The sequence below is a fragment of the Epinephelus moara genome, chromosome 21, assembly GCF_006386435.1.
Source record: "Epinephelus moara isolate mb chromosome 21, YSFRI_EMoa_1.0, whole genome shotgun sequence".
NCBI lineage: Eukaryota > Metazoa > Chordata > Actinopteri > Perciformes > Serranidae > Epinephelus > Epinephelus moara.
Window position 1 is genome coordinate 8226504 of NC_065526.1, and position 14509 is coordinate 8241012.

General features: G+C 43.2%; 1 protein-coding gene across 2 annotated transcripts in view; it reads right to left on the minus strand.

Annotated features, from left to right (window-relative positions):
- arhgap21b (Rho GTPase activating protein 21b) overlaps nucleotides 1–14509 on the minus strand; it is a 47131-nt gene that overhangs the window by 10404 nt on the left and 22218 nt on the right. For both annotated transcript variants that reach the window (XM_050032990.1, XM_050032989.1), the window contains exons 8-17: nucleotides 9982–11575; nucleotides 5987–6133; nucleotides 5499–5601; nucleotides 5330–5375; nucleotides 4119–4244; nucleotides 3716–4015; nucleotides 1779–1840; nucleotides 1513–1658; nucleotides 1284–1426; nucleotides 107–265 (exon numbers count right to left, since the gene is read on the minus strand). In XM_050032990.1, the coding sequence (XP_049888947.1) occupies nucleotides 107–265; nucleotides 1284–1426; nucleotides 1513–1658; nucleotides 1779–1840; nucleotides 3716–4015; nucleotides 4119–4244; nucleotides 5330–5375; nucleotides 5499–5601; nucleotides 5987–6133; nucleotides 9982–11575 (2826 nt within the window). The remainder of the gene's footprint in view (nucleotides 1–106; nucleotides 266–1283; nucleotides 1427–1512; nucleotides 1659–1778; nucleotides 1841–3715; nucleotides 4016–4118; nucleotides 4245–5329; nucleotides 5376–5498; nucleotides 5602–5986; nucleotides 6134–9981; nucleotides 11576–14509) is intronic.

The window sequence follows — 14509 nt, forward strand, 5'->3', positions numbered from 1 at the left end:
CGAGAGAGTGTTACGTGAAAGCTTACAGTACAAATCTGTCACTGCTAAAAGAAGCTGTCAATAAAGTGGCACACTGTATTGTGCAACCCGACTGTCAGTCACTCACGTCTTCCTGGATGTCGATGTCAGTCATGCCTTTGCTGTTGAGCTCCTCCTGCATGCTGGAGATGGCAGCGTTGTTTCCAGGCACTCTGTAGATTCCTGTGTACTCCAGCCCCCTCTCCTCCACCACCTTACAGCACACCTCCACGATCAGAGGAACAAACTGCACAACACAATAAAAAGACATTCAATATGACATGAATCTCAACATTTTACAAAAACCTACAAACTGTGTGGATGGGCAAAGATGTGATGTGCACGCACTTAGGAGCCATAAACATCAGTGTCTCCAACAGCCAGCCAAAGAGAGAATTAGCGACCGCTTTGGCTGACAGGTTGATGCTATATCAATATATCATCTGAATGCTACACTACAGGGGGATTTTCTCTTGAATACATGAATCCAGTGACCACTTCATGTGTTCCCCCACAGTGCAGCATGGCTATTACTGCAGTGGGAAGTTGCAGTGTCTTCTGCTGCCTGCCGACAGTGACAGCAGCAAGGGTTGTAGATTTCCCACAAAAAAGCATTTTAAGTCTTGTGTGTGATTTATCCTGGCTTCATATGAGCAGAGGAAATCTCTGCTTGTTGCTAGGCTAATTTATACAATGTAAAATGCTATAGGCTTGTGCTAATAATGTTAGCATCTTATATTTGTTTGGAAACTGTGTTTAGTACAAGACAGTTTTGTGTCAGTGAACCTCGTGAGTTGTAATGGAGCCGAATTTTGTCACGTTACCTTTGTTAAATGTTGCTGTTGTCCCTGGCTTCATATGAGTGGAGAGTAGTCCGCAAGTCGCTAGGCTAATTTATACAATGTAAAATGCCATAGGCTTGGGCTAATAACATTAGCATGTTGTATTTGTGGAGAAAATGTGTCCAGATAAAGACAAGTGTTTGTCTGTGAATGCTGCGAGTTAAAGTGAAGCTGATTTGTGTACTTGTGTTTGAAAGTGTCGCTGTTAAGCCATGTTTAATGTGTGTTTTGAATCAACTACACTTTACAGCACTTCACAGAAACCACCTCTGCCAACCAGCATTTTTGAGGTGTAATTGCAGAGCAACAGACATCACTGCACAAGCATAAATGCTCAGAACGGCGTTTTCATTTCTTAGGACAATTTTTAACGCTCTGTATTTCCCGGGATTGGTCTACACATAAAGAGAGATTAAGACTCACTCTGTTAGTCTGTGCAGGTGGACAGTCATCAAGCCGCACCCCGAAAGTGACCCCAGCTGGAGTCTTCTTTTCAAAGGGCTTCCTCATGATCCCTGCGATGCCAATTTTCCAAGCAGCTCTGTCCCGTGGTGGACTGGAGTCATCTGACAACACAAATATATGCACATATATTAGCCATCTGAGATAAGAAATGCCCTCTGAGCGCACTAAAAAGAGCTGATGTCTTTACCTCTCAGCGCCCTGCGGTCCTCTCCTGTTTTGGGCGAATGGGGGCTGTGGACCTTGCCGTCTGCTTTACCTCCCAGGAAGGCCTGTTTGATACTGAGGGACTGGCGGGAGGTTTTGGGGGAGGGTTCAGACCTGCTGCTGGATGTACTGATTAAGGCAAACAGCAAAAAAATACAGAAATATTAACAATAGGTTGGCATGGAATTAAAATGTATATGGTCAAGTGCTGTGGTTGAGCCCCAGGGGGCAATGTGGAGTCCTGCATACCTCATCATGTTGTATTCTTTGATCTTTCGACTGATGAGGTCCTGACTTGTTACAGCAGCATTCTGCAACAACAGCAGAAATATATTACGACAGTCAATAAATGAAGTTAAACCTTAAATATTTCTTCTATATTAAATGCAGGTTACTTTAGATTTAGGCCTTCAAAATCAGAGATGCATGAATGCAAATCTCTACAAATTTCCGTTACAATATCAGCAAATCTAAAATGTTTATTGGGTGGGAATCAGGAAATAGCCACTCATTTGACAGAGTGGTCGATTAACTGACTGGGACACAACCCAAAGATAAAATTAAAACTGAAGGTAAACCGTAGACAGGCCAATAACTGTGCAAATGACGCCTGTTTGCCTTGTGAGCCAGCTATCTTCTATAAGAGAGGATATAAAATACTAAAAGTACGACAGAGAAATGGAATTTCAAAGGCTAATAATCAATTATAAGATTGGGATCAGTGTTGGGCACCATTGCATTTAAGTAATAATACTATACCCAATATAATAATACCCAATACCTAGTGGTGTAAGAAATTACTACTAACACAATTTGAGTAATAATATCACAGATAACCCCAAACCAAAGTAACTCATTACACCCTTACTGATTTGAAATCCAACAATCAATCATCCCCGGATGATTGCAGCAAGTTAGCTTGGATGATGCAAATGCTTACATTTAACAGCTAGAAATATTTCCATTACACTGATTTTTTGAGAGGAATGATGAAAAAAATATTGTTGTTCTGTGACCGATGATATGACCGAGCTACAACAATGTCAAGCTCGTAAAAATACACCCCAATAAAGGCAAGTCCTCCTCGGCCGCGAGGATGGCTGATGTGGCCCTACACTGGCTTAACAACCAAAACTGGATTTTAATCGAGGACAGCAGGCTACAAGCGCCAAAGAGCTAACGAAGCTTGTGGCTCGATATGTGGTAGATGTGGTAGATGAAATGTTGCCTATCTCCACGACTGCCCGGCCACAGGCAACAGAATTATTCGCAAGCTATCCAGCCTTAGCTGCTTTACTGGAGATTATCCTGACATTCACAGAGATGCACGTGCAAAGTCTGAATTTTGGGGAGAGAGGATGCAATTACAAATGTTGTGGGTGGGTATCGGAAAAGTAATATAACAAGTAGTGTCCCAAATTACTGCTGGCAGGGAGTAACAAGTAATAATATTACTTATCGAAAGTGTATTAAGTAACAAATACATTTTAGCCCAACACTGACTGGACGAGAGAGATCCTTCCAAGAGCGTTTAATTTAAATATTCCACAGTCTGACCGGATTTAATGTTCTATCAGTGGCAAAAGCGGTCTCTGCTGATAATAGGGGCAGCCTTACTATAGAAAGTACCACAATATATATACTACATTCTCCCTATCTTTTACAAAACATGTCCAATCCTGGCTAATCACTTCCTGCCAGACCTCCATCTTGGATATCAGTATGAATTCTTGCCAGGACATATCATTTTTAAAATCATTTAATGAGGTCTTGATGAAAGGCAGCTTACTGATTGTCTCAGTCTAAACTTTTGCTCTTACACCCAAAGAAGTTTTTGTGTTCTACCCAGGTAGAACGAGTCTCTACTGACACCCTATTTTAGCTTTTGTTGGGTGTTTGATAAATAATAGCTGTAATCCTCCTCTTCTCATTGACGCCGTTATTGTATTTTATTCAAAGACAGACTACAGTTCACTTTGTTGTTAGCCTGATGGGTGTGCCTGTCATTTCCTTCAAATCTACAGTGAAGTCTGGCTGCTTGTGTTTCCTGTAACAGCGAACAGCACGCCACAAACGCTATGCTCTGTCCTGATGACATTTCACTCGGTAGATTGATGATGCCCCTGTCCCCTCCTGACAGATGCGTTTAAATTTCTCCAGACCTCCATCATCTCGCTACAACACACCTCTTCATCTGGGTTACTGTTTTCCTGAATGACTCTGATCCAGGACAGCATGTCGTCCCTCCCTTCTGCCTGGAACAAATACTCGCAGTCTGAGGTGGTGAGTCGCAGCACATTCTTGCGTCTCGTGTCGCTGTAGGAGATGTCAATCAGACAGGCCTTGATGCTGATTCGCAGTGGGTCCTCGTCACATGGCGTCGAAGCATGAGACAGAGCATCCTTCTTGTCTCTGAAGAGGGTTAGGTTGTGATCTTGTAAAACAGCATACATCGGCTTCCATGATTTCATTCCTCCACCAACACGCTACAGAGACGGGTAGAGAAGACATAGAGAGAAATACTTACACATCGAAACATTAGTGCTATATATGTGGTTGTTAAATGAAGGCATGAGTGTACAGGCTTACCTTATTTTTATCTGTATTGAGTTGCCTAAAATTGAGCAGCCCTTCTTTGGAAGAATCAGCAAAGACGTCTGAAGAAGAATCCCTTCGAGATCCAGAATCACCAGAAGATTTATGTCCGTCCAGAGCCTGCAAGTGTGAATTATTTTTTCTAGCATTATTAGCAAATAGTAGAGTTTGACATGAAACATGGGGAGAGAGAGAGGGGAAGAAGACATGCAACAAGATCTCTAGGCAAACTAGGGATGTCACAGTTACATGGTCACTGGGATATCCCAAAATCTAGAACATTTGTGACTCAAAATGTTAACTAAGGACAGCAGTGAAAAAATTGAGAGAGCATCAAAGCCTGTCTGACAAATAAAACTGTCAACACATCACACATCATGTCAAGGTGATTAAAGGGCTATTTTAAATTCATGAGACTCGTAGGATGTATTATAAACAAGAGCAAATTGGCAATAGCTGTTACCATGTACACACATGCATCCACGCTTTAATGCATTCACACAGACACACAATGTCACTTGTCACTAGTACAATAATGCCTCCCAATGACAACTTATTCATGAGGTATTAAAGGGAACATGTCAAAATAGTGTCTGCTTGTGATTATGTGCATGTCTGTCTATCTGTGTGTGTCCAACGTTTGGTCATGTTACTTGAATCCATTTAGAAGCTATATGCCTATTTGTTGGAGCCACTCCCGCTGCCCTCCTTTTGCCAAGTGGCATGAAAAGTCCGTCAGCTACCCTTTGGCTCATGACTAATCTTTCCACAAAATGTTGAGCAAGTCCGTGAATCCATTTGGAAGTTATGTGCCTTTTAGTGTTCTCCACCCACCTTTAAACCAATTGGCATGAACACAAATACACACCTTCACACACAAATTTCAGCCTCCTGGGCAAAAGACTGGGGCTACAAAACAGAGGGAAATTTTGTGGACCGACCACCTGACCGACCATCCGACTGACGACAAGCAAAGATACAGAGCTGCTGGTTGCAGCTATGAGAAGAACTAAATGCATTGAGCAACAAGTGCCATGATATGACTCATGTAACAGTAAGATTCATCCATGTTGACATTTGTAAAAATTAAATAATAAAATTAAGAATTGTCAGTTCAGTGCTGGAGGTTTTTTACCTATTATGTTACAGTATTCAATCGACATTCATATGCAAATAATGTTGTGAATAATCCCATAGTTCCTTACCTTTCTCAGAACCCTGAAACTGGGCATGTTTTTCATGGAAGATCTCCTAAAGAAGTGGAAGAATAACAGAGAAACGCAGATTTGAAGTCAGAGACTAGGTCAGACAGATCAATAATCCAATACAAATAAGAAAAACAGAAGCAATGACCTCATCCTAAGATGCTCTCACCTTCTGCCCTCCTCCTGGTAGTTATCCAGACCCTCATCGTATGATTTGGACCGCTCGGTTTTGCTGGCTGTATCAGACTCCTGTAAAGCACTTCTAAGGGACTCTGTACAGTGATAAACAAATAGGAAATTATGTTGTTTATTATTTATAAACCAAGTTATGAGTTGTAGTAAGGGCTGTGGCTGAGGTCTTAACAAATGTGAAAGGTTGAGGTGACTCATCTCTATTTACTGAGCATGGAAGGTGGAAGTGCCTAAATAAATGAATTTAAAGAGTAACTTAACACTACACCCAAAAATAAAAATCTTAAATAGCTAAAACTAAAAATACTGGTTGATAAGTTGAATGAAAGAAAATTGATTCTTTTTTTTTTATTTATGTAACTTCATGAAAACTGAAATCTCAATGATTTGTTCTTTCCAAATACATTCTGTAAAGCCAAACCTTGACTGCTGTAACTATCACCCATCCAACCCAATGCTGTTTACCTTGGTCATGTGACAGCTGACGACGAATGGGAGGGCATGGTGAGCCCGGACTGGAGGGACCTGTAGTTATGGATGGTGCAACAGATATCACAGCGGAGGGTGGAATAGGAGCGGCCTCCCGGTCAACACTGGGGCTGGTTGGCTCATCTGTGATGACAATAAAAAATGGAGTGTGAGCACAGAGATGAAAAATACACATATTTAACTAAATTTATTTCTCCTTTATATTTCCCCAATATGTCTCTGACTGGAAGAATGCAGGCCTGCTGAATATTTAACTTTAACATCTGTGTATCAAAGACAGCTTCATTAATTATCATCTGTGGAGCTCAGAAAAAAAATTAAAAACAGTCTTTCTGTGACTCCCATGGCTTACATGCCACACCACAGCTGAGAGTCTGAACAGATCATCTCCTGACATGTTTCTTGAGGGAAAAGGAAGATCTTAACACTTGAGTACCGCCCACTCCTGGCACTTCAAGCCTGAAACAGCTCAGAGTACAAAGCTGCTCTCTGCAGCCGAGGGGCTTTTGGAGCTAAATTTAAAAGCAACTGTCCTAGTTCCAGCCTGTACCCAACTTTGAAACGGGGCAAAGGAAAAAGGATGTCACCATCGCCCCAACAAGGTCTGCAAGGCCACCTTCCTTACTAAGGTTTAGTTCAGTTTTTTGCCACAAAGGAAGTGATGAAAAAAACGAACATGGCACAGACTGTGCAGGAGAGGTAAAAAACCCAAAGGGCTTATAGTAAAACCTCCCCTCTGAGACCTGCAATTTATCCTAATACTATGGATACATGTTACATAACCATAATGACAGAAGAAAACACATAACATATAAACACATACTGAGCCCATTAACTAAGGCACAGGTATGTTTTATAGTAACTTTAAATACTGACTGTGGTGGGCAGGTTTTGATAGAGAAGGAATAGTATTCTAAAGTGATGGTCCTCTGTATGTTACGGCACATTGTCCAAGAGTTGTCTAACATTATTTAGGAGAAACAACTCTTTCAAGTCTTTCACTTTTGTCTACTCTCTCCAAAATATATGATGACCAATCTCTTCTACTATACTCCGCATACATCAAAGTCCATAACAAACCCAAAGGACCTAAACTCAAATACCTGCAGTGAACTTTTGCATACGAGGCACAAATGCAGCAAAAAGAACAGAACAACTCAGGTCTCTGGAGTTTTAATGCTCACTCTCCTGACAGGCCATACACCAGGCAGCTTGCTATCACAACACCCGAAGGGTTCTGCCTCCGGTTGGGTATTGAACTTGGTACTTTTAAGGGTACCTACCGAATTACAACTGTTCTACCAACTACCAATTTGTATTCAATAAATCTGCACCTAATATCTGTACCTAAGAATGTGCCTGGGTGAGAATGCCTGGTTCAGAGAGGAGCCCCAAAGCCAGGAAGTCGGCCACAGAGCTCAGTGAGTTTCCCAGAAAAATGAAGCTATTGCTGCAGTGCTGATAGCTTCAACCTATTTTATTTTTCGATCAATTTTAGAAATAGCCAAATATCACTGCTGAGTGTGATTGCGTTTTTAAATTATGTCCTTACCCCACATATTTGTCAGTTGTGTCCAAACAGAGACAGAGAGAGCAGACACACACACATACAAACACAGATACACACATGCAGACAGACAGACAGACAGACAGAGACTTAGCTCTGTGTGATGAGAATAGAGGCGAGGAGCAGAATCAGTTGCTGACTGCAGCTGGTTCAAATATTACATTTTTCTTATTACAAAAAGAGTTAAACACCGAAAAACGGTGGCATTGAATATCAGTGCCAAATTCCAGGTACCAGCATCAGCAGTTTCAAATGTGAATGGTACCCAACCGTACTTCTGTCGCAGGCCCAGACTGTTCATCAGCAACATCATTAAACGTTTTCCTTCAGAGAGACTCAGCTACTACAAGAGGTGTCAAAAAGCGTATCCAAAATTAGACTGCACAGCACGATAATGATTAAAAAATTAACAAGCAAAAGCCAAAGTCCAGGTACGCTGCAAAATAGACTGAAAAATACCAGCCCTTACCGTCTAAACCTGAGAAAATAAAATATATGACCTGTCTGTAGATTAGCTAAATAGAATGATGGATTGGGCTATTGACCAAATTACCTCACACGACGAAGGCCTGGACCAGTGGGCTTTCAAACAGGCCATTGATGAAGGCCCAGCAGCTTACATAATCAAGGCACTGTTCTCCTGAGCCGGGGCACCAGGCCCAGAATGGTGGTATTGCGGCATCATCACTGTCACTGCCTGCTTTGTCTGCACCTGCACCTGGCCTGTCAGGCCTCCTTAACAACCAACATTACATGGACCACTGAAGGAACGACACAAACACTGTTGGTAAGCCACAAGTGTAGTGACCTCACTGATAACTCTGTAGTGAAGACATTCCCTGAGCCCAACCCCTATCTGGATAGAAGGGGTGGACAAAACATTAAAAAACACCTCTTAGCTGTACGATTCAGCAGCACCACAAACTACAAAGTTAAATCAGTTGAATCTTCATGCAGGTATACACACCTCTGTTGTACTAGACTGTGTTACTTCAAGATGGTGTTCCTAATAAACTGGCAACTGAGTGTGGATTATTAAAAGCCTACAATTAACTGAAGGAAACAGACTGAACAGATTTAAGTAACAACCACTTTTCAAGTAAAATTTATTTAACTACATTGTTGGATTTATTTTGCACTGAACTTTTTTCAAAGGCCCAGATTTAACTTAGAAACTAACTCTTCTCCCATGGGTCAACCCAAAACCTCCCAAAACTGCTGCTGCCTTTGACCTAGTTCCTCCACACAGTATACCTGCAAAGTACAAACTGTTTCCTTTAAGTCCTTCCAAAACATAAGTAGATCAGCCATCAGAGACAATATACTAAAATTAAAACCACCGAGAGTATGCTGACTTGAGTCTTTCAATTTAAAATCTGTCTTAAGTTTCGTTTTACTCAGAGGTTCACTGAAGAACCAGCCTAATTATACAGAAGAATTGAAACAAATACAGCAATAATTAACTTCAAATGAACATTGGTAGACAGACAGATGGATAGACAGACACCCAGACAAGCATAATACATACAATATATAAAAACACAGATGGACAGACACAAACAGAGAGACAAACTAATACATTTTCAGTCTGACAGAGGACTGAAAAAGGTCCTCCATCTGCACACTCAGTCTTGCCTCCAGCAATGTAACTATAGCTACACTCTCATCAAGGCACACCAATAAACATGCAGAGAGTTCCCATCAATTATGTATTTTTTTTCTCACTGCTGAACTGATTACAACTGATTCTCTTAAACAAGACTAACCACACTGAAAATTTTGGCTGTAAAATTCAGACTAGATTTAGAAATGTGTTTGGTGCTACTGCCAAACCCTGATACAAAGCAGCGAAAAAACAAAATAGTCTGATAACCTCAATAAAAACACTTTTGTTGTCTGCTTTTCAAAGCGCTGATGATGACAACTATTTAATCATCAGGAAATGCATTATGGGAGTACTGGACCGTAATGCAATCCATCCTGAAGAGAGACTCTCCAAGAAAACAATATATTGAGAGGAGAAATTCAATATATTCCAAAAGGCTTAAGTCATCCTTCACTCCGCCCCAGTTAAGCCGAATATCCCACAAAACCTCTCTGAATGCCACAAACCCTGATTAATAACATCTTACCACGAAGATTAATTTATTTGTGAACATCTCCCCAGCGCTGTATATACACACACCAATAACACACTGAATCAGATTAACAGTGAAACCACAGTGGTCCACAGGCTCCACGGTCAGTTTTCAATCCATTTATTTTCTATTAGTGTCTGTGGTGGAAGCCCTTTAACTAGCTACAGTAACAGCACTGCCAGCCTGCCTCATGTAACTTACTACTGCCTGCTGCCGTTGCCATGACAACACTGGGCGGCTAAGTTTACAACTGATTATTCTCTTACCGATGAATGGAATGGAATCCAGAGACTCATCCAGGTTGCTGGAGCAGGAGGTGTGACACTGTTCCCCAAGGCGGCGGATGCGGATCTCTCGACGTGCATCGTTGGGAAGCCAGCATGCCGCCACATCTGCTGTGGAATCTGGTCCATCGTCGTTTACCGCCAGGATGTAGGAGTGCTGCCGCAGAGGGCTGGGGTTCTTTCCAGATGGGGGTTTCTCCCTAAGAATGACCCCAGTCTCTGTGGGGCTTCGCCCATTCACCTGACTCTGTGAGTCTGGCTGCGGTGGTTTAAGGACGCTAGGCCTCTGAGGCATCTGTTTCGGGGTGGAGCATGAAGAAGACCTTTGTCCTACCAATGCTGCATCTTTGCTTGGCTCAATAGTCTGCATGGTTTCAGCCCGGACCCTGGTCTGGCCTTGTTTGGTAGTGTGGGCTGCATGGTTTCCTTTGACAGCAACTCTTTGGTCAACAAGAGAATGTTCAGCACTTGTGCTCTTTCCAAAATGTGAGTGTCTGTCTAAGAGCATGGGTGAGGAGCGGGTCTGAAGAGAATCTGGTGCTTTAGAGTAGAGAGAAGGGTTCGGTGCCCCTCTCATGCCACCACTGTATCCAGTGGAGGGCCTGTAGAGCATGGCATGTCTGGGGACAGACTGCCTGCTGGGCCTCGTACCTTGGTCTGCCCTTCCGTACCCTCCTCTCCTCTCAGCGGGCCGAGCCAGCTCCGTAGTGTCAACATAGTCCGTAGAGTGTGACCGGACTTTGTGCATTAGGCCATCTTGGGACACACTTCTAGGAGGCCAGTTCCTGGTATGGCCCATTCTCTCTGCACTGGTCATGCGATCCTGCGAAACACTGCGTGGGGCAATCTTAAAATGAGGTGGAGGTCCTTGGTATGACCGTTCATGGGAAGTACTCCTCCGCCGTACCCCCTTATGGCCCCAATCTCCACGAGGAATGTGATGAGGAGCAACAAAGGTGGTCTGATTGGAACCTCGTAAATTGTCCAGCCTCTCCTGGATAGTCCGACTAGCATGGGAATGGATTCCTTTATTGTCGATGTACTCCCTGTACGTTTGGTAAGTACGCCAATCAATGTTTTGATTGTTGCCTGGGTAGTGAGGTGCCTGACCTCCGTATGGAGCCATTCCTGGACCACTGGGATAGACATCAGCCTTTCGAGGGTGGGGATACTGGGCCAGGGACCCAGGCCTCCCCCTGACAAAGACAGGGTCCACGTAATCTATCCTATGTGCTGGACCCATGCGCCCCATTTGGGCTGCATCAGGAGGAACCACCACAGTCCTCACACTGTCGTTGCGCATGCACACTGCCATCTGGGTTTTTGGATATGATTGAGGAGGAGGAGGAGGAGGAGGAGGAGGAGGAGACGGGGGCACTGTGATCTCCTTGCGGTACCCATGGTCAGGAGGTGCTGTTGGCCCTCGGCAGACCTGCGCTGCTGAGTCTGTCGCCTGGGCCATGCCCGTAGGCTTACAGTCTACTCTGGGGTAGCATACTGGGGGTGGCTCAGGAATGTGACAGGCATTTCCACTGTAGCTGCTGCGGCCACGGAGGTAGGCATCCTGGGAGTAGGCCTGGAGACAGAGCAACAAAGCAGCGTTACAATAGATACAGCTGCATTTCAAAGTGTGTGTAATATTCAACAGTGTGCTACGATATGCTTACAGAGAAGTCAAGCGTGATATTACAAATGCTTCTGGATGCATGTGTGTGGGCAGTGCATGTTGCAGTATGAGTGAGCGGAGGCGTTAGCAGTTCAGGGGTGTCAGTGGTCTTCATCTGCTCCTTATTTAGAGTTCTCATGGTAATGTTCACTGCTCCGGATGATAGTACACCACATAAGCCAAACTAGAAAATGTTTTCCACTAACAGACAGATATGGTGCTTCAAACTAATTTTTTAATGGTACAGCAGTCTCTCATTTATTCCTGCCTGTATTCTCAAGATAACGATTTCTTGCTGCCCAAGAACTGCAATTTTAAATATGAAGAAAAAAATGTTAATCTATGGAAGACATCAATATCTACTATAACTACGAACACCATCAAATAAATGTGAAATGGTGTTTATTTGCATTGAATCAATATTAAGCCCGCACTGTGTCATTTTTAGCAAAGATTGTGTAACAATCAATACACGTTAGATAAGGATTTAGGTAGCTAACACTCGACATATTCGAACAAACATGATAATATAAAAATCTACAGTAAAAAATGACACAGATGGTGACAGGCAACCAGTGTCTTCATTTTCCCACCTCAGACTGACGGACTATAACCTCAGACAGACAGGAGGTCGTCAATCCCTCACAGGAAAGTGCTATATTTAGCCTGCCTGATTATCATCCACAGTTTGAAAACCTACACTATTTCACTGCAGATACTCATAAATTCATTTTCCATAAATACACAATTAAAGCTTTCAAAGGACTCGTTAGCCTCACTACCTGCTGCTCGCAACATATCGCACACACAACAACCCAAAAGATGTGTAAAGGTATGAGGACTTTGATCCTGCTACCTGGTGACAAATTACAATCTTACATAAAGCTGTGTGTGTGCCACAACAATCAGTACCAGCCTCTGTTCCTCCCTCTGTAAGCATGAGTGTGCAAGAGAGTTCAGAGGTCACTGGCCTTTATCACACTAATGACATCTGGCATGGAGGATGAAGAAGGGGCGAGGCTTCGCTGAGATGCCAGCTGGATGCCACTCCAGTGCTCAATCTAACAGGTACTGCAGGCACAGTGCATCGGCCATTTCTACGGTCTACACATTTGAATCACCAACACACAGCTGACCGTTCAACAGTCAACCACGGCAGCTGAACGGCAATAATGTAAGACCTGAAGACCACATCCTGTAATGACAACGCTGACATGCATGACATATGCAAAATGAGACAGCAAGCACAACATGTCAACGTCAAGTGGGTGCCCAGTCTGCTGTTTGCTTACCAGATTAGTAGTTTCCAGAGAAAAAGGCTGCCGTTACAGCATGTGAAAACGAGAGTGTGAAGAAATCAAGGGAGGTAGGGTGGAAGAGAAAAAGATGCCAGCAGAGCAAAATGCACACATTATAAAAAACAGCCCCAGCAATGACTGGGCTTGACATGCTAAAAATATACTAGAGCTGCAGCAGCAGTACAGAGGGATGAAGAAGCAGAGATGGAGCAGGGGTTGCCACGTTACGACCTGCCTGTGTCAGTCTGTCCTGGGTAAGGTGGCAGGAGCAGAAGCTCGCCTCTCATGCTGCTGTTAAGTCTCCATGGTTCTATCCATCTTCAGCCAGAATATTACGCTAACTGAACAAGGTGCCTCCAGTCTATGTCTCTCTCTCTACCACCCTCCCTCTGCTATTGCTCACATGACAGAAGCAGCAGCTGCTGATTATACATTCAGCTGTGATGGTACAGCTCCCCCCCTCCCACTCCTTCCTCCTCTCTCCCTTTCCCTTAGCATCAACCTGTTCTAAACACAGGGCAGTCAGCTGATATTATCTCCTGGTTTCAGCTCATCATTCATGCTGTTCCCTCTGTGTTTTTTCCCTGCTCAGTATTTCCTCTGCTTCCCTGGCGTTCAGTTCCCTCCCTTTTCTGCACCCTGAATGTACACTCTCTCTGTCTTTTTGCTAAGCAACTGCTGCCTGTCTCCAAGCAGTAAGTGTGTGCTGCCTCCTACAGTGTAATGTCATCCTGCTAGCATCTCCGATAATCCTCTTGTTCTTATGGACAGCCCTCATCAGTTTGCCTGCCTACATTAATAGATATTTTTTTTGTGTGTGGCTGCCGGCCATTTATGATGCAATACTGTGGCCAGTGTTTTCACAACACACGTGTAAGATACAGTGGTCTGTGAAATGGTTACAGAGGAAAAGATGGCAAGAGAGAGGGAGGACCTAACAGGGAAGAGGGGTGGAGTAACAGTCAATTGGATATCAGAGAGGGAAAAAATATAACTAATAATAGATGTAAGAGGAGGGTTAAGTGGATCTGAGCAGTATTTTTTTCTGTGACACACACGGTTTAATGTTTAATCTTTATTGACTCATGATGGAGTGTTAAATCTAAATAATATATCGCACTGACATCACGTTCTAAATGTTTCAGATACATTTTTGGGAGGGTGTGGTGCTTAAAGAGAGAGATGACTGGTTGTTACAACAAAATATATTGACATTGCAATACTGGATGCTTTTCTCCTAAATGATTAATTGATCTTTATCTATCAAGTTAATTATGAGGATTCATTCTGGACATGGAGGATGCACAAGGGAAAATTTCAGCTAACAACCATGCTCTTTCATTATATAATTCATACAGGCTGTCAGATAACAATAGGCCCTTGGGAGAAGATTCCAGCGCATCCTGACAAAGCACTTAATGTTATTTGCTATAGATATGGAGCAGATGAGTGCACCTTCGCTTCGCCCTGAATGTGCAGAATGCATAGCTGCTGCTGCCAACAGCTGCCTGCAGCATGCATAAAAGGTTAATGATGAGATCTTAAG